The sequence below is a fragment of the Thunnus albacares genome, chromosome 12 (assembly GCF_914725855.1).
Source record: "Thunnus albacares chromosome 12, fThuAlb1.1, whole genome shotgun sequence".
NCBI lineage: Eukaryota > Metazoa > Chordata > Actinopteri > Scombriformes > Scombridae > Thunnus > Thunnus albacares.
The window spans coordinates 19,942,063-19,964,190 of NC_058117.1; the positions used below are offsets into that span (position 1 = coordinate 19,942,063).

Sequence of the window (22,128 nt, forward strand, 5' to 3'; positions counted from 1 at the left end):
TATTATCTCTATTGTATTTTTTATGAGACTGTTCTGCTTGACCTGCTTAGTTTACATCTTTCACTCCTGCCTGTCTATCTGTCTCTATCTGCTCTCTACTACATCTCTGCGTTTGATTTCCCTTTGCTGTCACTCAGCTCTTTCATCTTTCTGTCTCTCCTTCTCTTATTGTCTGTCTGTGTCTGTCTCTCTGACCTCCAGTCATCCTTGGAGAGGTTGTAGAGGATGTTCATTTCATCGTCGTCCTGCAGTAGGCGGTAGGCTGCGCTGACATGGTGACTCTCCAACACCGAGCGGTCATTATACAGGATAGCTGTGTCTGACCTGTCAGTCAAAGAGAAAGCAAAGCAATAGTCTTTCTATACTGAAAAAAAAGTTCATAGAGCAATAATGGAACCCTTTGATGTTGCTACTTCTTCATTTTATCAATAAAATATATCACTTAAATGTGAATGTGATCAAGTTTTGGGATGCCAAACATGCCAAAAATCCTTCTTTGAGTCTTTACTTATGAACAGTTATTAAATTATTAAAATCGTACAAACAAAATAAAATCAAAAAAGGGCAAGGAGAAGTTAAGGTGGAGGAAAAACACCGTATCTCAACCTAAATAAAACAATATCTTTGTAGATAATGTAAAAGGAGAGGTTAAACATGTTGTGTAGGAAAGGAAAGAAAACTACAATTTTAATCAAATTAGACAAAAAAGTGAGGACCCTTATCTTACTGAGAACTGACCTCTGATATAAACATGTTTGGGAAGCTGAACATTAGATGGATAGTGGATCGGTAAATCTGTTTCAAAATTAGACATGAAATAATCCCCACTTCACCCCTGTGTATGAAAGTATGTTTCAGAAACATTAACGTTATATGTTTTAAGAAGCTGAGGGTTTCTGAAATGATTGGAATTGTGTCAACTAAATAACTAAATTTCCTAATTATATCAATATAGATGCTTTTATATTGACATGACACATTTGTTCTCTCTAGTTCAAGTTATCATCAGTGATGGTACTGAGGAACTTCAAGTTTTCGAGTGTAATGTCTACAGAGAACAAACTATGTTTATTCCAGGGCACAGAGTTTGGAGTTCATTTGGACTCCCGTCCTGCCTTAGTGTTATTACTGCACTGCAGGTGATCTCAGTGTGAATGAATCCCCCTTGCAGTAAATGAAAACATTGATCGGTGAGTCAGCGCCATGCATTTTTGATTTTATGATCCATTACCTTGTCTGAATGTGGAAGTTGTTTGTGGTCCCTGTGTGCTCGTAGTCGTGCACCGCTGCTGCAAAGATCATGGCAAAGATCTCCAGCTCAGTCAACCAATGCTGGAGGCAAATGAAGAAGGGAAGAAAAAGAAGAGGAGGGGGAGGGAGGTGAAGATAAGGATGAGGGGGATATTAAGAGGAGCATATAGGAGAGGTAAAGGTGTTGAAGGGGGGAGGCAATGACATGGAAAAGACAGACATCAATGGGAGAGAAGGAAAGGAAAATAATGAACACAAGAGGAAAGAATGGACAGAAATTAGAGAAGAAAAATGAGAAGCCAGTGAATGGAAAAAAAGGAAATGCAGGGAATGGTACATCACGTCATAAAGATGTAGAGGAGGAAAGTGATATAAAGGATGCCGAGAGAAGTATTTGGCATGAGGAATACATTACCGTGAGGGATGAAAGAAACAAATGGGGAGGAGATAGAGGAAAAGTCAGAAAAGCGAAAAAGGAAACTTTAGATAAGACAAGCCCAGTTGAGAATCACAATTTAAACTCACTTTAACACTCCCTCCTTTTCCCCTCTCAAACAGTGTCTAATTTGTCACTGTTACCAAATATAAATAGAAGTCGTGCTCGCTTTAATTTTATTATGAGTTAATGCAGTCACAAGATAAGAATACACGTCATGCTTTATAAAAAGTTTCAAGCCTTTTTAGGTGTTACTCATCACTGCAGCAAAGAGGACTATGATATGAAAGTAGCAGCAAAGGAGTAGTTTGAAATTCCATCAATACCAGTCTCATGTGTGCATAGTAAATATGATGCTACCATCAAAGACTGAGGAATCAGCCATTTATTTTTGGAAAAATTCAAATTTTGATCTGATAATGGTGCTGAAGGAAAGGTTAAGGGATCACCAAAGTTATTACAATTCATCATGAGGGGGACATGAATGTCTGTACCAAATGTCATAGCAATCCATCTCACGGGTGTTGAAAAATGTCACTAAAAGACAAAAATGAAAACCTGCTGATGATGACGATGAAGTCATTAGAATTCATCCTGTGGAGAACCTGAATGCTTGTACAAAATTTCATCTTAATCCGTTCAATTGCTATTGAGATATTTCAGTTCAGACAAAATTGGTGGACTGATGACTAACAGATAGACTGACATTGTCATCTCTAGAGCCGTACCACTTGCATGGCTAAAAATAGGGGGAAGCAGGTATTTTGGCTAGCTGCGTCTGGAACATAAAGCCTCTGTAAAACAACAAGTTGTTTTTATGCTTTGGTTTTTATACGGATTAAACAAACAATATATAAAGCATTAATTAGTGTTTTAGTTAATTAGTTTAGAGGTGCTGGTAGGCAGATGTTGTTGCCTTTGGAAAGGACCATGCTAGCCATTTGTCCTTGTTTCCAGTCTTTATTTACCTTACAGACATAAGAGTGGTATTAATCTTCTCACCTAACTCGACAAGAAAGCAAATAAGCATTGGCACTAAAAAAGTAATTGTGAAAACACCGGTTTCATAATAGGAACATATAAATAACCACCTGAAACTAAAAATAAAGAAATTGATTGTAAAAAGTGTGTTTGTGTGTGCACTTTTATTTATGGGGATGCATGTTTAATCTGTGTGTGTATGCAGCAAGCACACACACCTGTGAGTGGGCATTTCCCTCTGAGATGTGTATGCATTTGAGTGCACTCACGTACACAGAGTGGGGATTTAGCTCAGGAAGCCCAGTCGATATTGGTGACTAATCAACGGTGGGGGATGGGGAAGTCATTAAGAACAAGGGGGGGAGCAAGATGGCAGATCCATCCCTGAGTATATTTTCTCATGGGCCTGCTTTATGAATGACCTGTTGATTGTTGATTTAATGGAGTCTGGAGGGCCTGCGAAATGATAGATGCTGTTCTCCTGCTCTCCCAGGAGCCTGTGGTTCTAGCAGTAATGTGGTTTACTCCGCAAGGCACTGCCCAAAGAAACACACCATGTTGACAGCTGTCGCAGCCACCTTATTAAGGTGATTAAATAAAAACACTGGAAGCGGGGGCGGCCGGCTGGTTGGCTGGTTGGTGACTTTGAACTCAGCTTTAGTGAGTGTTTTTTGGAAAGAAACACAGCATCAGAAATGCCCTAAAGTCACTCCAGTGGGAAGGAGTAAAATATAGGTCACCAGATGGAAAAACAACAAAAGCAACATGAAATAAGGAGAATATAAATGAAGCAATGCTGTGGCAAAAGAATAAGGAAGAAATAATATTTGACTTAAAATGTCGAGACAATCACTATCAATACTTTGTGTCACATTGTGTCACAAGTGTCACATTTTGACAGATATTCTTAGAAATGTGGGTTGACGTGCTCAAACCTGCCCTGAGGAGTCTGGGATTAAACTGTGATTTTTTTTTCTCTGGTGTCTTGTGTTTATTTTTTTTCCATGAAAGAATGCTTCATGGATTCTCCGAGAAAAAAATAAGCCATATTTAGAAGCTGCATGTCAGGCAAAGCTGCAATTAGGCTGGTATACGGCAGCTGACAGAGATGTTCTGAATACCATGTGGATAAAATCCCCTTGATTTCAAAGACTGTGCTTTATTCCAGTGAGCTTTTCCACATGAAACCAAAGCAACTGGTTTCTGTAGGTTTTTTTGAAAGGTGTAGAGTATGAGTACGGTAATTGCTTTGATCTCAAGAGATTATGTCATCTAAACTATTCAGCTCTTACTCACCACCATGCCGGTCTTGAGTAGCAAGTAGTGTACAGTCTGTGTGACATCAGCAGCATGCATCAGGTTGTGGTAGGGGTTTTTATGTTTGCTGTATCCCACTTCTAGAGCCTCAACGAACGACACCACCGCGGAGATCGGGATCTGACAGCAGACAAAAACAACTGTAAATAACTGCAAGCGAAGAACACTACAGACAGTAAGACGCTTCTACAGGCTATTTGCTGATTTAAATGATGAGTTCATACAATTTGAATGCGTGGACATATCCCTCAGCATCTGAAATTGATGTCCATCATTTAGGCTACCGCAGACTACGATTACATATTTATGTCAGCTTCATTGCCCATGTCATTTACTCTGAGATGCTGTCACTTCAAGTGGAGTGTCCTCAGTTATAAGAGGGTGTAGAAAATGAGCTTCACAGAATCAGATAAGATGAAGTATGCCCAACCCCCTCATAATATGGTCATTGTTGAAATACAACTCAATCTAACACTTAAGAGACAGAGAAGTGAGAGTGCTCACTTCTATCAAATCAGACATGCTGGAGGAGGACTGTGAAGGTTTTTACAAGGTGAACTGGGTATTATTTCATTTCTCCTTGTTTTAATGACACAAACAACAGGTGTAGCAATGACCAGTGATACGTTATATCCTTGTAACTTTACCTTGAAACGGCTAATAAGGTCGTATCTTGTGAGCAACTCGTAGAATATGAATTTAAGTGCGTGCTCTCCGCTGGCCTCATTTAGAGCGAACACGTCGAACGACCACTTGTCAACATTCTGGGTAGAAGAGAAAGAATTCAAATAATGACACCCTCCTTCTCAAACAACATATTCATTTTTTTATCAAGAGGAAGAAAAAACTAACAAATTAAAAATTTGTTGAGATTGATGTTGCTTCAAGAGTGTCTACGGGCGCCAAAGTTATTTCATATCTATATACTTCTGCTTGGATGTGTGAGACATGTTAATACCTTAAGCACAGATATGACAGAAGGGGGGTAGCTGAGTCCCACCATATTGGAGGTACGTCGGTACATCCTGTTTGGATGAGATAAAAACATCAAATGAAGTGCACTGCTGAGTGTAAACACCAGAGGTTAAGTCACCGACCCAAAACCACAGCCTGGAAGGTTCCCCACCAAGACTCACTATAAACCGTTAAATCAACACAGCTCAGTATGAAACTTTAAAAGGTTCCATTGACAAAAGGCAACTGCAACTGCAAGTCTGTTTTTTTCACATGCAAAATGTTTAAAGCTTTATTGAATATAAGGGACAGAATATAGATTCATAAATGCTTTAAAAAGGTGTGTAAGAAATTAGTCATCAGTAGGAACATTGCAAAGTTGCAAAGTCGGTGCACGATGCTCAATATCTCAAATATTTAGTGAAATACAACAAAACATGTTATAAAAAAAGGTAGATGTCTTAAAATAGCATTGATAAATGCAACTAAATATCAAGCCGGCCATTTTGTCAGAATAGGTGGACGTGACCTTTTCATTTTAGTTTTATTTCTCACTCTGTTCCAATCTTTCTTCATTGTAAATGTCTGAAAAACAGACTGCGGTCTGTAAAAACAGATTAAGAAAGATTATAGCTTACATGTTTGGGGCTTACTGATTTGAACAAACGCATATTGCATGTTAGAGTGTGATAAAGCACAGCCTTGGAGCAGGAGCTGTTCGTAACTCTCTGAATGATTGTGCTTAGCCAGGCTTGCCAAGGCCGTCATGATGTATGGTCAACTCAGGTGACTGAGTCACTGTGCAGATATAAATAAATAAATAAATAAATATGCACGAATATTTCCAACAAGGATTTTTGATTGTAATTTTAAAAACTGGGCTGTAGCGAGTTAAATTTTTCAAATTTATTTTCCCCAACCTGTTTTCATTCGTGTCAGTGCACACACAAGTTCAGATGGATCTGAGAAAAATGCACTGCATTAACAGCCAAGCCGACATCCGACTTATCTCTCAGGCCATCAGGACAGTGAACTGTTTCCTCTGATTTCTGTATATCCTCAGCCTTGTCCAGCACATTGTCCTCTGTGAATCCTTTGCTCCACCCTGAACATTTGCATGTTTGTGCTTGAGTGCGTACAAATTTTTTTTTGTATAGTTTGAATTGCAACTGTGACATATGAACATTTAACTTTAATATACTGAAAAACTGTACAGCTTAATATACACTTTAGCATTTCAATACTTTCTAATAAATAAAGCAAATTCTTTTTCTCATCTAATTATTTTTCTAATTATTATTCTTTATTTCATACTAGCCTTTTTAGCACAGCCTCATGAGTATGCCTCCTTGAGCATGTGACAAATAAAACCTTTAAATCTTGAATAAACAATAATCTAATTCCGACACAGATGGAAGCAGGCAATTTTCAGGTCTCTACAGATAGATTTTCATACTAAAGTAAATGTACACTGATAGCTGTCGGGAGGGAAGGAAAAACAAAACTCTAAACTCTAAGACACTACTGTATGCAAAATGTCAGTGATGTAAAGTGTACATGCATAAAAAGCACCATGCTGAAACATTTTGTGGCTGTGTGATTGTGCTTTTTTTACCTCTCAACAAATATTCCAGCCTGGACGGCGTGGACGATGCTGCGGAAGCGAGGTTTCTCCTCATTGCGTCGCAGCATCAAGCCCATCTGGCGGGTGAAGGTGGAGGCCAGCCAGTCCCGCACCTCCGAGGGTACCGACTCTGACTGGATGTCGCTAAGCTCATCCTCTGTGTCCACCAAACGCCTGAAAGAAGGCAGAAAGGAGGGACAGAAACACATATAAAATGAGACAAAGAAAGGGAAAACAGACAGATGCAGCTTACTACTAAAGGCTTACTAAAATATTTATCATTTTTCGTAGCTCTTCTCTAACAGGGGATCAAACTCAAATCCCAGTGCTGTCCATCAAAATAATATCACATCTTACATAACATCAAAACATCCCAGGCTTCTTGAAACACCATGATATACTATTCAAATCCAATTGTGTGAAATAATTCTCCACAGCTACCCTGTTGTGTTGACATGTATGAGGGATCAAGAGCAAAGCCTGTTGGTCTCCACCCTCTGAACTGAGTACATGTTCTTATGGCAAAGAGAAAGCAGTCACATCACACTGATAATCATGGTGCTACATGGATTGTGCACTGGATAGTTCATCATCCTCCATGCTACCGCTGGCCCTAATCTGCTTGGATCTAGATGACGAGGGGCTTACATAATTCCATAAGCCTGGCCATATCTCAGATTCTGGACCTGCATTCAACTGTTGGCATACGTTGACATATTCCCTAACCTTAGGCATACTTAAAGGGTAATTTGCAATGGTGATGATCTTTCCATAACCTCAAACAAGCAGTTTTTGTTGAATAAAAATATTTGTCACGATCAGCGGATATAAAAACATTTAGGAACGGAGTGACAAACAACCTGCTGTAATTTTATCATTTAGAGATGATAAATTGTTGACATATACATCCTATCTACTCACATTTGCCACATAAACATCATATTCATTGGTGGAAGAAGTATTAAGATCATTTACTTAAGTAAAAGCAGCAATAACACACTACAAAAATACTTCATTACAAGTGAAAGTGTGCATAAAAGCATCACAGTACTTATTATGGAAAATGGTCCATGTCAATGTTATATTATGACATAACTGTATCATAATTATTGATGCATTAATATGTAAGCAGTACTTAAATATCATAGTTGGTTGAAGTGGAGCCAGTTTAACTGCTTTATGTAATTTGGGTAATTTAATCTAAAACAGTGCATAATATTTTAAAAACTCATCATATGTTTTGTATGTAAAATCTTAATCTGAGAAGTAACTGGTAATTATAGCTGTGAAATATATATAGTGGAGTAAAAAATATAATATTTCCATATGAAATGCATTGTAAGTAAGCACGGGCAGTACATGAGTAACTGAACTTTTTTACCTTAGAGTTCGCGTTAGGATTAGCACCACTGAATTTATACATTTAATCTAGTATTCATCATAAAATTGTAGGACAATGTAGCCCAGCAGAGAGAAGAATTAGTTAAAATGAAACAAAGAATAACTGCACAGGTCAACTGGCATACTAATGATAGTCATCAATTTTATGAAGTCTGGCCTTTGTCAGTGCTCTCCTGTTGTTCTCAATAAATGAACCATGTCAGTACTTGTTCCATTGTAGAGAGCTGCTGTTTTCTTACCTTGTCTCCTCGATGTAAACAGATTCCAGCACCGAAGCTGCATACTCAAGGTTTTTCTTGAGGTCAGAGAGGGAAGCCTCTCCTCTCTCCAGTTGTTTCACCAGACATCTTAATCTAAAACAGAGATTCAACAGTCATTTAACAAATGGGATTACTCTCCTGCTGTCTTGACATGACAAATTAATTGCAACTGATATTAGATTAATCTGGTCTGGGTTCCTGCTGCACAAGAGGCAAGATTTATTTTCTTTTATTATGATAATCAACCTGTCCTCTCAGTCTAAATCACAAAATGAGATGGCAAACAATATTCAAAATGCAGCCTGACCTATCAGCTGCGTATAATTGTGCTTTTGTGCGTGAAATCAACACATAAAGGTACATACTGAACAGGAGTGAGTCAGTGGAAAACCTGAGAAAACAGGTCTCTTCATCTTTCAAAGTATGTAATATCATCTCATTTTAAAAGTCAAGATGAAATGAAAAATGCCTTTTTAACCTTTTTAGATCACATCCCTGGTCATATTGCGCACCTATTTAATAATATATGCCAAAAAAATATACAAAAAATCAATTTCTTTGTATTCTTTCATCAAAATCCAATCATGTTTTCTTCCTGTAAAACAAAATATGACATGTGCTTATGTAGGCTTGAACCAACCAATTTCAACCAATAATATCATGACGTCCACCCATCAATCAATCCTCAACTTTTAGTGGCACAGACCTAAGATTCATTATAACATGCCCACTTTACAAAGTTCAAATCAAATTCCTCCCAATGTTATGTCCCGCTTGTCTATCCTGTTTCACTCGGAAATACTCCATGATACGGAAGTTACATACTCGCAAAATGCCGTCTCACCTGGACTTTAAAGAAACTAAACAAAATTAATATAATCTCAGACCAAAAAGTTGTGTTAGGCTAGGACTTTTATACTTTATATAGTGACATGGATGTTTTCATACTCAATTTTAGCTCTAGTGGAAGTCTGTTTCCCTTTTTAAAAATTACATTTCCTTCTCAAATGTCTTAATTGGCATGAATATAATACTATCCAGTAAGCCTTCCTCATAAGAGACATTCTAACCTGTCAAACACAGGTGTAATTAATAACATTAATATTGGCTGCAGTCCACCTACATGTGTCAACACCAGGTCTCTGGTATTGTGCATGCTGGCTCGCTGACATGGCTTACTGAGACACTTAATTGGAGCGGGTCCATCGCTAACATTATTAGTTCCACCTGTGCTTTTCCTGCTGCGACAACTCAAAATGTCTGCTGTGAGAAAGGTCTATTCATTCCAAAAAAATTACAGACCTCTGATGACTACAGGATCTGTTTGGGCTCATCTGCATGTGTGTTCATGCTGAAAATTATATTGCAGATCTGGGTAGTCCTACAATGTAGCTTTTGACACCACAGACAACTTTTATTAGATTGCCTGCATAGCTGGTTCAGTGTTGGTAGTTCTGCCCTTTACTGGTTCAAATCCTATTTTCTAATCTTGAGCACTTAACAAATAATAAAGTGTCTTATTAAGTTATTGCCATTATTATCAGTACAGTTTTTGGTGGCACAAAGTTGTAGGTAATTGCTGGTTATGTGGATTCAAAATTCCCAGAAAATACATTTTAGGGAATGATACCGATGATATATCCTTTGGGTTTGTAAACATGCCCTCTGTATATTTTACCAATGTTATATTACACTATTAGAAGCATTTACAACATTTAAAATTAACCTGTACAGAAGATTTACCCAAAAATAAATATTTGATTGAGTCTTATGATGTACATTTATAGATTTATATACAGATATTAATATTCCTGCTCTAAGCCAAACTTAATAATTTGAACATTTGAGTAATACAACATGGCAAACCGGCTGTTACAAAATATCACTGAAAAGATCAGACACCATCTTCTTTGTGTTATATTTTTCAATACTTATTCACCTTTGACCATGGATCAATGTGTTTATTGTTATTTCAAATATGTTCAAGCTCACCAAAAATAACACTAAAGACAAAAAGCAACTTAATATCAATTTCTGCACTCTGCGACCTCATGCGGTATACCGCCTGCTGCTGTGTTGGAGGTCATGCTCCCTCTTTCACAGTGACTGCCCACAGAGGCTACGGTCGTTGTTGAATTATTAAGCAGAAAGGTGGGAGAGTAGAAGGTTTCAGATGCTCTCATTGATTACGTTCCCTGACAGTGGTTGCACTTTTACCAAGTAAAGGCTGCAAAATGTTTTTGTGAACATGGTTTAGGAAAAATGTTTCAATATAAATATTTACAGAATACTTCTGACCAAATAACTCCTCTTTATGGGCAAAGTTGGGGCTGAACCCTGAATGCAAGGTGTGTCTACAGCAGGGAAAAAACTCTTAAAACTGAGGGATGGCAAGCAATATAACCTTCACTGACATACTGTCTGCTGTGAAATTGTAACAGGTGGAAAATGCTGAATATAATCCACCTCTAAAAGAGTTATTAATTCCATTTCTATGCAAAAAAGTCTAGTGATTAATACTAGTAAGATATTTAGGAAAAAGAGATATATGCATTAGTTATCCTGCACATGATTAATATGTTTCTTTAACTGTGACAACAGCTGCTTCACGTGCAGATATCTTTCTTAAACTACAGCTATTTTTAGAATCATAAGGAAGTGAATGGATGAAGGGTACGCTGCAACTCTAGAATCACTGCACATGTGATTTGGTTGGCTCTAATGATGGTTATTAAGAACAGCTGTGTGCCAGTGAGCTTCCCTGCTAATACACAAGAACAGAAAAACACCCTACCTCCTTAAACAAAACACCTAGTCAGACTACAATTCACTGTAAAATGTTGAGATTTGTTCTGTTGGTAATTTGCTTCGACTTTAAATCTCGTACGGCATGCTGGGCTTATTTGGAAAAAGCCCATGTTGAAAGACATTAGCACGTGCACTGAGAGAATGTTTGTCTCTGCAGAGTGCTGCTGCAAAAAGCTTCATCAGAAGCTCGTAGCTTTTGTTTGTGTGACAATAGGCTGAAGTGAATACCCAGTCAATTCTTGTTGTTCAGTCAAAAGATAATTTACTAGATGTAGAGTATCCAGGAGGGTGTTGTAGTGAAAATGAATGCTTTTTCACAGTGTTGAGATGAAAGAAGAAATTATTTAGTGAACTTTTTTGAGCCTTTGAGCATTGTAGGATGTGAAAATCTGAAACTTGGTCACATCTGTGCATTATTGAGTCACCTGGAATGATTTTTTAAACGAAAAAGAAAAACTTGTGTGATGACAAGATTAATGCCAGGACGTACGATAAATCAATATCTCTGCCAACCAAAAAAAATTGGCTCATTTCACCTGCTGTCATTACCAATGGAGGCAACATGCTGGGTTAATAGCACAGGTCAGGCCCAAAGCAACTCCTGGGCACGGAGCCAACTGAGAAATTCAGTGTAGCCAGAGAAAAAGCTGGTACTGTAGGGTGGAGGAGCAACAGCCATGTAATTTGCTATGGCTGAACACTTAGCGGTGAGCCAGTGAACCAATTTTCTCAATTCCTTTCATCTCCAGCTTCTCACTCTGCATACGGGACAAAACAGCTTAATCTCTCATCTAAAAGTAGTTTTAAAAGTACCCCATAGAAAGTACTGTGAGCCAAACAACATGATACACAGAAAAATACAAAACAAAATCAACATATAAAACAGAAAAAAACCCAAGAACAGAACATAAACATTATACTGTTTGGCTGCAACTAACCATTATTTTCCATCATTGATTAATCTGGCCATTTTATTTTTACAATTTATAAAATGTCAGAAAATTCACATCACAAAAAGGTGACATCTTTAAATAGCTTGCTTTGTCCAACCAACAGTCAAAAGCCCAAATATACTAGATGCAAAATTAGAAAACCAACATGAGCAGCAATCCTGACATTTGACAAGATAGAACAAGCATCATTTTTGATTGATAAATGACTTTAGATGCTTTAAAAGGAAAAAAAAAACAAACATTTGATGACACAGATAGTGACGCACCACAGATACTGTTAGAGTAACACAATGCAAGTGAGTGTAAAATACAAACAGAAAATGTACTATATACAGAGAGTATTTCTTTGAAAAAAAAGCTCAACTATTTTCCTGAGAATATTGCTAATACATATGGATGAGATACAGTTGACAGTAGTGATAAATATGTCGGGTAATATGAAGGTATTGGACTGAGTTCTGATTTTCAACATATGTAAAGGGGCTGGATATCAGCGCAGAATAAAAATGTGGCAAAAATATGAATGTTTGACACATACTGAGTGTACAGAAAAAGAGCAGAGAAGTGGTTTATAGACATTAAAATTGTGAATACTGGTCACTTTTGGAATCAGTTCTAAAAAAAATAAATACAGACTGACCACAGTCGCTGTTCTCTTGTGATAGATTGAAAATCAAAAGCCACAGTTGTATGTGAAAGCTTGAAATAAAAATGTTATATGAGACAGTGAGGTCTTCTTTTGAAATCTTCAATTATCCCTGCAATTTTCAGCACATTATTCTGTAAATTGTTGCTTATTCGAATTGCAGGTCTAGGGGTATCATATGTTACGCAGGTTGTAAAGCCATCTGAGACAAATTTGTGATTTTGGGCTTTATTAATACAAATTCTTTGACTTGGTGAGGCTGCACCAGAATACAAGCAGCACAAATTTCTGCCTGAAAGCATTCATCACTGTCATGAACCACAACCGAACAACATTGTGTCATCAGCACACTTGTGTAGTTTGGCAGTGAGATAATTGAAGTTGCAGAGAAAACATCCCTGCTCTGATGAGCTCAATAGCTGCATTTTAGGATCTTTAATATATGTGCTTTCACGATGTCTCCTGTGTGACAGGTCAATATTTCTCTGACAGCTGGAGTCAGGCAGGGTCAGCTGGGACAGCTTGACTTGCAGTACCCCTGATATAATGGTGTTGAATCATGTGAGACTCCTGGAATACATGCCTGAGATGTCACAGTGTTGGGAATAGAGGTGCAGTCTGATGCTGAACATGTCATCACAGACTGTTTGGCTTTGTATGTGAACTGTAAGTGGTATAACTGAAAGTCTTTGCCGGCCAAGAGGTGGATGAGCGCAATATTTTCAAAGCTGGATGTGACTGCAGAGGTCAGGTCTGTGATTTTTGGCTTTTTTTGGGACTGTAACTGGCCTGGAAGTTTTTGAAGGTGGGAACAGTGCAAACAAGAGCAAGGAAACTAAAATGCAAAATGACTTATGATTGGAAAAGCATCATTTTGTTTTAACAGTAGCAGAAAATTTATACTTAATTCATTATTACTCCATGTCAGCTCTCAGGACAATTCAGGACTTGCTCACTCAGTGCTTATCCTTTAAACAATATTGCAAACTTTCAAATATATGTTTTTTATTATTAAAGGACAGGGTTGAAAACTAGTTATCAGTAGCAATCACACAGCATCCCTTAGGTAGAGGGCATAACGTAACTCATAAAATCCCTAATATTGGCTCACAGATGTTTTTTTTCCAATAAATTAACAAATTCCACAGGCTGCGGGGTTAAACGAGAGAGTGACAGTGAGACAAAGACATGAGCCTCCAGCTGTCTGCCTTATATCTGAAGATGAGAGATTTATTTGTTTTCCCTCATAGGGGTGAGCAGAGAGCGCAGAGAGGAGATTAGAGTTGGAATTCTGGTTGAGAGCATTTTCCCCCCTCTATTCTTATTGCCTTTAGTTCTTTGGCCTTGGCTGACCCGCTCAGAGAGAAGAATGGGAAAAAAATAAAAGGACTGGAGTGATCTGGTGTCAAACTAAAGCTGCCTGCAGTGTACAGCGGGGCTCCACAACGCTCAACCTCTCGACAGCTGTTGTGACTGCCAGAAGTGAACATGAAAAAAAAAGTGATATTAAACAGCAGAGGGGTAACATAGCAACAGCTTTCTCCTTCCTCTAACAATCCTCTACCACTATAGTTCCCCACATACCCACTGGGAGAAAAAAAATTAAAATTGAAGTGTATCTCATTCTGTCCTAACTCCTGATAAAAACAGGTCCATTTCTGATTTGAGAAGCTGAGCATATTTTCCACACAGCGGAGAGCAGGGGAGAGGATAAATGGAACTGGTTGAGTAGGGGGGAACGAGAGCAGTGCCAGGATGCAAAAATTGGTCACCGCCTGTGTTCTAATGACATTCTAGCCTAGACGGTGTGTAATCAATGGCCTGGGGTCAATGTAATCAACCGGGGAGATTAGCGTGCTTTCAGGGAACACACACAGGTTTCGGGCAGATAAGCGGAACAAGGCCTGTAAAAACACGATGACTCAGTTAAGCCGTGGTACCACATATTCTGCAGCCTCGACTGTGATTTGTGACTGCAGCAGGTTCGTCAATAAAATACTCGAGTTCTGGGACATCTACATTTCGACAAAATGGATGAGGGTGAGGCAGGAAAAGGAGGAGGCATGGTTTAATCTGGAGTTGGCCTCTGATCAACAGAAAACAGCTCATTGTTCGAGCTGTTTTCTATTGATTATGACTAACACAACAGAAATGGCTTACTATTGGAAAAATACTATGTGATATTAAAGTTACCATATGTTTAATTTATAAGTGATTGTATGGCATCTTTAAATTATTCTGACAGCATACATTTTTGTTTGAAGAAAATGAAAAAAAAATCATAAACCGGTTGGCACCAGAAATGTACACTTAGAGTCTTTCACTAATTTGTATTTGGCTGCACAGCAGACTTAAAAATATAGAATTTTACATTAGAGCTGAAATGATTAGTTGATTAATGGATTTGTCGACCGACAGAAAATTAATGGGCAACCATCTTAATAAATGAGAAATCTTTTTAAAGCAAAAATGTCAAATAATCTTTGGTTGCAGTTTCTTAGTTTTGATGATTTGCTGCTTTACTTTGTCTTATGTGATAGTGTTGTGAAAATTGCCTGCAAACATTCACTTACACTCATATATATTGTATACAAACATACTGGAGAGAATACCTTGATACAGAAGCCAGAGGGAATTCTCTCAAAGGAGAAAAGAGCTCAATGTTTCTTACAGTTTCCAGCAAACAAAGGATTCTCACATGATTGGCCCCCTGGTGCTCATCTAAGGACAGTCAACCTATAGAAAAGCTCCACATACAGCAGAGTCAAGCAAGGGACAGATTTCAACACAAATATTACCTTCTATGGAGACAGGAGACTCAGGGGCCCTAGAAGACTATCCTAAACCATCAATCTCCTCCCAGCACATGGAGGCACACTTCTGAGATATATATGATCGACACATTTAACAAAGGCATATAGTAATAATAGAAACAAATCAATGATAAATCTGAATGTTTCATGCTAGTTTACTTTCACAATAGTGAAACTGAACATCTTTGGGGCTTCAAATGTTTGTCGAACAAAAGAAGACATTTTAAGACGTCACCTTGGCCTCCAGGACAATTATGATAGGCACCACAAGTTAGTTTCCAGCAGACAAATGTATGATTTGTATAGAAAAACCCCCGCAAAACAAGAATTTAGTTTTAAATAAAAGCAAGCTAAAAGTGATCCTCTATATAATAATGCAACATTTTTTCTTGTGGGCCTTAATGACAATACTGAAAAATCTAAATATATAATAGTTGTACATTGCTAAATATTGTCTTTTGGATTCAGGAGCATTTCTACTACAGGCAGTACAAGCTAGTGTGTCCTGTTTAAATGTCCTTCAACCCCTCCCTCCTCACTTGTTCTGTGCTGTTTTAGAACGTGAGCTAAACACCTAAATTGTATGTAAATACAAATGTTAATGTGACACCCACACTGAGCGTTGGTGGCCATTAAGTTTTGGGTAGGAACAGCAACAGCAAGCTGAACATTTCTGCTGCTGCTGTTGATGGCTCTAATTAAAATTACAAATAGTGCTGCACTGCAAGCAAGCACACTCTCCGAACAATATTGGTAACTCCTTCAAAAAGTTCCGATATCTGTTCTAAACAAAGCCTTTCCCGTGGGAGGATGCATATGACAGATGTGACAAGAATGGCGGGGGACAGAAGAAACCTTAAAAGAGATCAGTGGTTGGCTGAATGCAGCCCACTCATGTCAAAGTCTGCCAATCAAATGCACCAGAGGAAGTAAAAAAAAAAAAAATTTTCTCTATGAGCACTAGAAAAATACAGTTAGTCAATCCTAATCCAAAATCATTTGTTCAAATTGTAGTAATGTAATGAATTCAGTGGTTTTCATTTTAATGCAATAAACACAGCAACTACATATGTCCAAAACATTACTAATGTAATGCAAAATGAGATGACAGATATTCAGTAATTGGGACCTTGTCATATATTTAATGTACATTCTTTGTTCTGCACCCACCTTACAGTAAAGCTTTTATGCAAGACACCAAACACAAACCCTCAAGCTATTTTGAGATACTGTGCAGACATTTGTTTCTGTAATCATTGAAAATGGACACAATTAGCAATGCTGTAACATGCACTCAAAATGTGAAGATATAAATAATCAGTGTATCAATAAAATGTGTTGATATATTACTACACAGTGTACAGAAACAGCATGCCAGTATTACACAAGTTACTACTTCACTTCAAATTTGCATACCACCATCTTCAGTCAATCAGCTCTATGTAGAGCTATAAAGGTTTTTTACAGCCTTCGAGGCAGCTGTGTAGCATCAGAACTGTGGTTCGCTCCAGGCAGGACTTCTGTTCAAAAAAATCTTACAGTCTAATCTAAAGTGGATTGTGAAGGGCAAAGAAAGTCGGCCTAATTCAGACGCTGAACATTCTCCCTCTTGGCCCAAATAAAAATGTGTGACTGTGACTGTGTAGAGTTTGCTAACTTCGCACTGCAATATATGTGGTTGTGACGTTTCAAGCACATTTACTTTTTGCTGCCATTTAGAGCTCATGATTAAGGTTGCTTTGGGCAGCTTTATGAGGTGGATGTATTCTGAGCTTATGAGATTGAGTTGAGTATTAACACGTATGTAAGTGCAGCAATCAGTGTGCTGTGTAAATGTTATACGAAACTGTTCACTGTGTTCTGCACACACACACATCTGTTGGCACCTACGTCTTATCGGATTTAGCTTTATGGCACTTACTCGCGTTGCTCTCTCCTGACTAGATCCTTGCTTGTGTTGTATCAACTCACAGATGTACGTTGCTTTGGATAGGAGTGTCTGCTAAATGAAATTGTACATTTTAAATTGTAAATAAACAACACCAGATCTGCAATCTGACCCATTTTAACAAAATGTATTGAATAATATTTCAGAGCTTTGAAGACAGGACAACATTAAAGCACATACACATCATCACACTCTTCTTTTTCTGTGTCCATGGTCAGATTGATGTGGATGTAAACACATAAAGCTGTAAGAAAACCCAACTTCAGTAAATTCCAGCCTGCACACTGTGAGTCAATGAAAGGCAATGGACCATTTGGCAATAGGAGAAGGTGGGTGTTTGATTTACCAGCAGCCAAGTCATCATTTTAAAAGGTTGAAGCATTCATCTGTCATATGGGCTTTCATCGTCCCGCTTAACTCTGTGTGTATTTCTTAACTCTGTGTGTATTTCTTAACTCTGTGTGTATTTCTTAACTCTGTGTGTATTTCCAAGCTCCATGTGAAATATGGCACCATCAATTCTGAATGCAATCCAAGAATTTTAATTCAAGTACAACCTCTATAGGTTTATTTCACAGTAAAATATAAGAGACTGTTCTCAAGCAAAAGAAAAGACACCAAAGGTCATTTGTTGATAGGAAAATCCTGTTTTATTACAAAGTGGGTCTTATTTTTGTAGTTTTGGGCATCACCTCTATTAGTTATTATTACATTGTATTCATAAGAGTGACTGATTAGATCTGGTTGTACAGCAACATTGCTATAATAAAGTCTTAAGTCTAAGTAAGTGGTGAGTGCAATGTTATTAAGACCAAAAGCTATAACAGGAAAACTACAAAAATGACAAATTAAAATAAACCAGAATTACACTTTAAATCAGAAGTGTATTGACTGTGGCAGCTCCAGTGGTTGTATCAAAAAACAGCTCTGTGGCAGACAGCGTTGCACAAAGCTACATAGATTTTTGATTTTTTTTGGTTTACATTGAAATTGAGACATGGCTGTGCTATGTTCTACCCCAACATCCTGTCCCAACAGGGTATACATCACATGATGATACGATTTCATGGGATCTTTAACCATAAAGGTTGTAGGTCAGAAAAAACAAAATGTTCTTTTTGGAAAAGTCTTATGGGTAATTTTGGAAAGCAGTAATGAATGGCCTTTTTGTTGCTTGGGTACTGTATGGGGACTTTAGATTGAAGCTCATTAGAATGACAAAAAGTCTTAATGATCAAACTTTAAATTCTCATCATCAATCTAAAAAAGGATGGCCTTAATGGAGATTATTGCAGCGCCTCATCTTCCACGCAGAATGACCACCTTGAGAGAGAACATTAGGTTTTGACCAGATATTATAGAGGCTAATAAATATAATATGAGTATGGCAGGGATGTACTGTAAGTGTGTGTCAATGGTTGTTCTGTTGTGTGACTGTTAATAAGCAAGCATGTACGTATTTGTGTTGTGTCCGCAAGAATCAAAAGCCTTTCTAAATCCAAACTACTTTTTTCTTTAATCCTAGTAAGCAATTTGTCACTTCTGGGAAGTCATTTGTTCTGCAGGGAAATAAAACAAAGCCAAAAGCTTAGCGGAGCGTAGTCAGTCTGCAGACAAGCAGAATTACAGCACAACAACAGTAAGCACTGCAGCAGAGGAACATCAAACTTTGTGTACCTGTATGTGTGCTTTGTGTGTGGGTGCTTTGGTCTGTATTTTAGCAGCATTACCTAGTCCTTATGACAGAGTTAAAAATGTAGTTAAAGAAGTCAACATCCACTGAAGCACATAAGAGTGTGGCCAGCAGCCAGAAGGAAACTCTGAGAGCTGACTAGTCATATAGAGTAAGACACTGCAGTACGGACATAACATTACACCTTCTTAGGAAATACTCAAAGTAAAAGGTATTCAAAAACAACATGGTGTCTAAGAAATACACCTGTAGTTCAGTTAATTTATACCACCAGTATTATATATGTTATTTTTATAGTGACCACTGTATGAGTAGAAACATAAAATGTTTTGAAAGTGTTTTAACTTCAACATATGGTTTTGGGTGATTCACGCAATGAGAGCGGCTACCTATATCTGGAGTTTGGTGAATCTCATGATTAAATGTTATGATCAGGTAAAGGTTGCCGTTAGAAAAGGTTACAAAAAGTCTGCACAGATGCAGCTAACAGATAATGACATGTGGTTAGCAAATTACTCTTTAACACCTGACAGCTAGACTATTCATAGAAAGTATGCGTAAATATCACACTGCTACCTTTTACAACATAAAGCCTTCATCTCATCTCTTTCTCAAGGTGGAATCTGCATAAGTACGATCACTGAGAAATAACACAAGTCACCAAACAAGCATAGAAAACTGAAAAAGAAGACAAGACCAATTAATATTGCCTTCCCATGACTCATGCCATTAATTAGCAGAAGAGGAAAAATGGGTAGTGAGGAGGGGAGGTCAAATAGAAGCAAATGAACTTATGGTAAAAATGCGAGCTCACTGGAACGTAGACACCACGGCAGGATGGCATAATTAAGGATTTAATGGACTCACTAATGACTGTACTATTGTCCGCCTTTCATTTTAGGCCTCAAATCCCAGCACAGAGAAGGGGTTGAATTACACATTATGGAAAAGGGAGAGTGTTTTAGAAACCTCCTGTAACAAACCTCTTATTTCATATCATAGGGATCAGCAACACCAGGCCTGGTGCTGCCAGAGACACTGAATGCTCAACATGCTTTCAGGCAGTGCATTTCAATAAGTAGGCCATTAATACAATAGAAAGGAGCAGTATATCAGCTCACATGAGATGAGCCATCCATAAACTTAATGCACATTTTACACAGTACGTCTTATCCTGCTGACATCTATATACTTATTTTGAACCTTTAATTATACAACAGGCGTTGCATTCACAAAGCTCTGAACTTTTATTTTACTCTGATGGGACCATCAATCAATTATGTATCGCAAGCAAGTTTCAGGTCTCTGTAGGCAGAGGTGTCGTGCCCCTCGGATATTTGAGACTGGATGGCTTTAGAACTTGTTAAATGCTAGTTTCACAATAAATGTTTTGAATTAGCAGTAATAATACAGTATATAAACAAAAGTCGCTTTTCTGTATGTTTTTATTTGTATTTAACTCTGCTACACTCAGTCCCCCCTCTCTGTTTAGGCTACTTGATTCCTTCCAGCTAAAAGCACTGAGTAGTAGTAATGAAGCTAGTAGAGTCACTCAGCTGCAAAGTCGCGTTGAATCGTTGCTAATTGCAGTTGTGTTAACCTCAGTGTGAGGTATGAATAACCAATCTCAGCTCACAGCGTAATACAGTATTATTTCAATTAATGTAAATTACTAGAGATTCAGAATTTCCCTGTTTAAAGTGATTTAAGCATAAGTGTTTTGGGGGTATTTTTTAAGAATTTTTTTTTTGGCATTTTATTTTATTTTATTTTATTGGACAGTGGATAGTGAAGTAGCAGACAGAAGGCAAGGGGAGAGAGAGTATGACATACAACAAGAGTTCCTAGCTGGAAAAGAACCAGGGTCCAGTTATGCAGTAACCATTCAGCTACCAGGGCGCTCCAGCTTCTGCAGTTTATAACCCACAAGTAATTAAAATTAGTGTTAGCTTGTTGTCCTTTGTTATTATTAGTAGCTTTTTGTCAAAACAAATTTGCAGCACTGAATGCGTCCTATAAAACAGGATGGACATAAGTAGCTACATGCTTGTGAGCTTTCTGTTCTTAATAGATTAAACGATCAATTGAGAGCTTAAGTCAGCCCTGGGTTTAAAGCATAGACTGTAAAAAAAACATGGATGTAGTCATTGTGACGTTGCCCATTGGTTTGTGGACTGCTGTTCTGAGGCCATGAGTTTTGCAATTTGACGGTCGCCATCTTGGATTTGAGGGTTGCCATCTTTGATTTTTGGAGCCAGAAGTGACCATATTTGGACGAGAGGGTGGTGCTGACTCTAGTGCTAGCTGCTAGCTTGGTTAGCACCAGTTAGCACAGTGTATTTACATCTATGATTACCTGTGATAATGCTAATGCTAATTTTCGCTAGCAAAAAATTGGCTTAAAACCATTAAAACAAAATGTGCTTACCGGAAAAACTGGACAGCCGACTTCTTAGAGGGTCTTTTAGTACAACCAAACACTGAACAAGACTTTTTTAGGTGACCAAAATGTTACAATTAACTTTCATGAACTGAAACACACTGAAATAGCAACAGCTACAGCTATGCCTTTACTCTGTGAATCTGGGATTACATCATGGTTACATTACATGATCAATGCTGTCACCATGGTAGCGACTTGTCAATCACAGGATAGCCATGTCCTAAAGCATACCCTGCTTTATCGTCTATTTTACTCTAAATGGGGCCATTATTTACAAAATGAACATCAGGCTGTATTGAAGAAGACTTGAAACTAGCGATTGAGACCATAAACTCATTAGGAAAGTGTTTACTGAGGTAATAAATCAAGTGGAGAGAGGGTCATTTTCCCATAGACTTCTATACAAACGGACTTCTTTTTGCCAGTGAAGTTGCCCCCTGCTGGCCACCAGAAAGAATGTAGATTTAAGGCACTTCTGCACTTCTCAGACTGGAAGCTACCCACTTGGTTTAAAATGCAGTATAGTGTTAATAAGTGTCATTCAATTATAGATCTAGATAGTCAGCAGTACACCAAAATTGTAATATCAGTGTGTGAAAT

The 22,128-nt window shown here is 37.9% G+C and overlaps 1 protein-coding gene across 3 annotated transcripts in view; it reads right to left on the reverse strand.

Moving 5' to 3' along the window:
• Positions 1-22,128, reverse strand: part of pde1cb (phosphodiesterase 1C, calmodulin-dependent b) — a 109,330-nt gene that overhangs the window by 16,535 nt on the left and 70,667 nt on the right. For all 3 annotated transcript variants that reach the window (XM_044367943.1, XM_044367942.1, XM_044367944.1), the window contains 7 exons: positions 8,204-8,317; positions 6,555-6,737; positions 4,944-5,010; positions 4,633-4,749; positions 3,965-4,105; positions 1,232-1,332; positions 196-324 (listed from right to left, as the gene is read on the reverse strand). In XM_044367943.1, the coding sequence (XP_044223878.1) occupies positions 196-324; positions 1,232-1,332; positions 3,965-4,105; positions 4,633-4,749; positions 4,944-5,010; positions 6,555-6,737; positions 8,204-8,317 (852 nt within the window). The remainder of the gene's footprint in view (positions 1-195; positions 325-1,231; positions 1,333-3,964; positions 4,106-4,632; positions 4,750-4,943; positions 5,011-6,554; positions 6,738-8,203; positions 8,318-22,128) is intronic.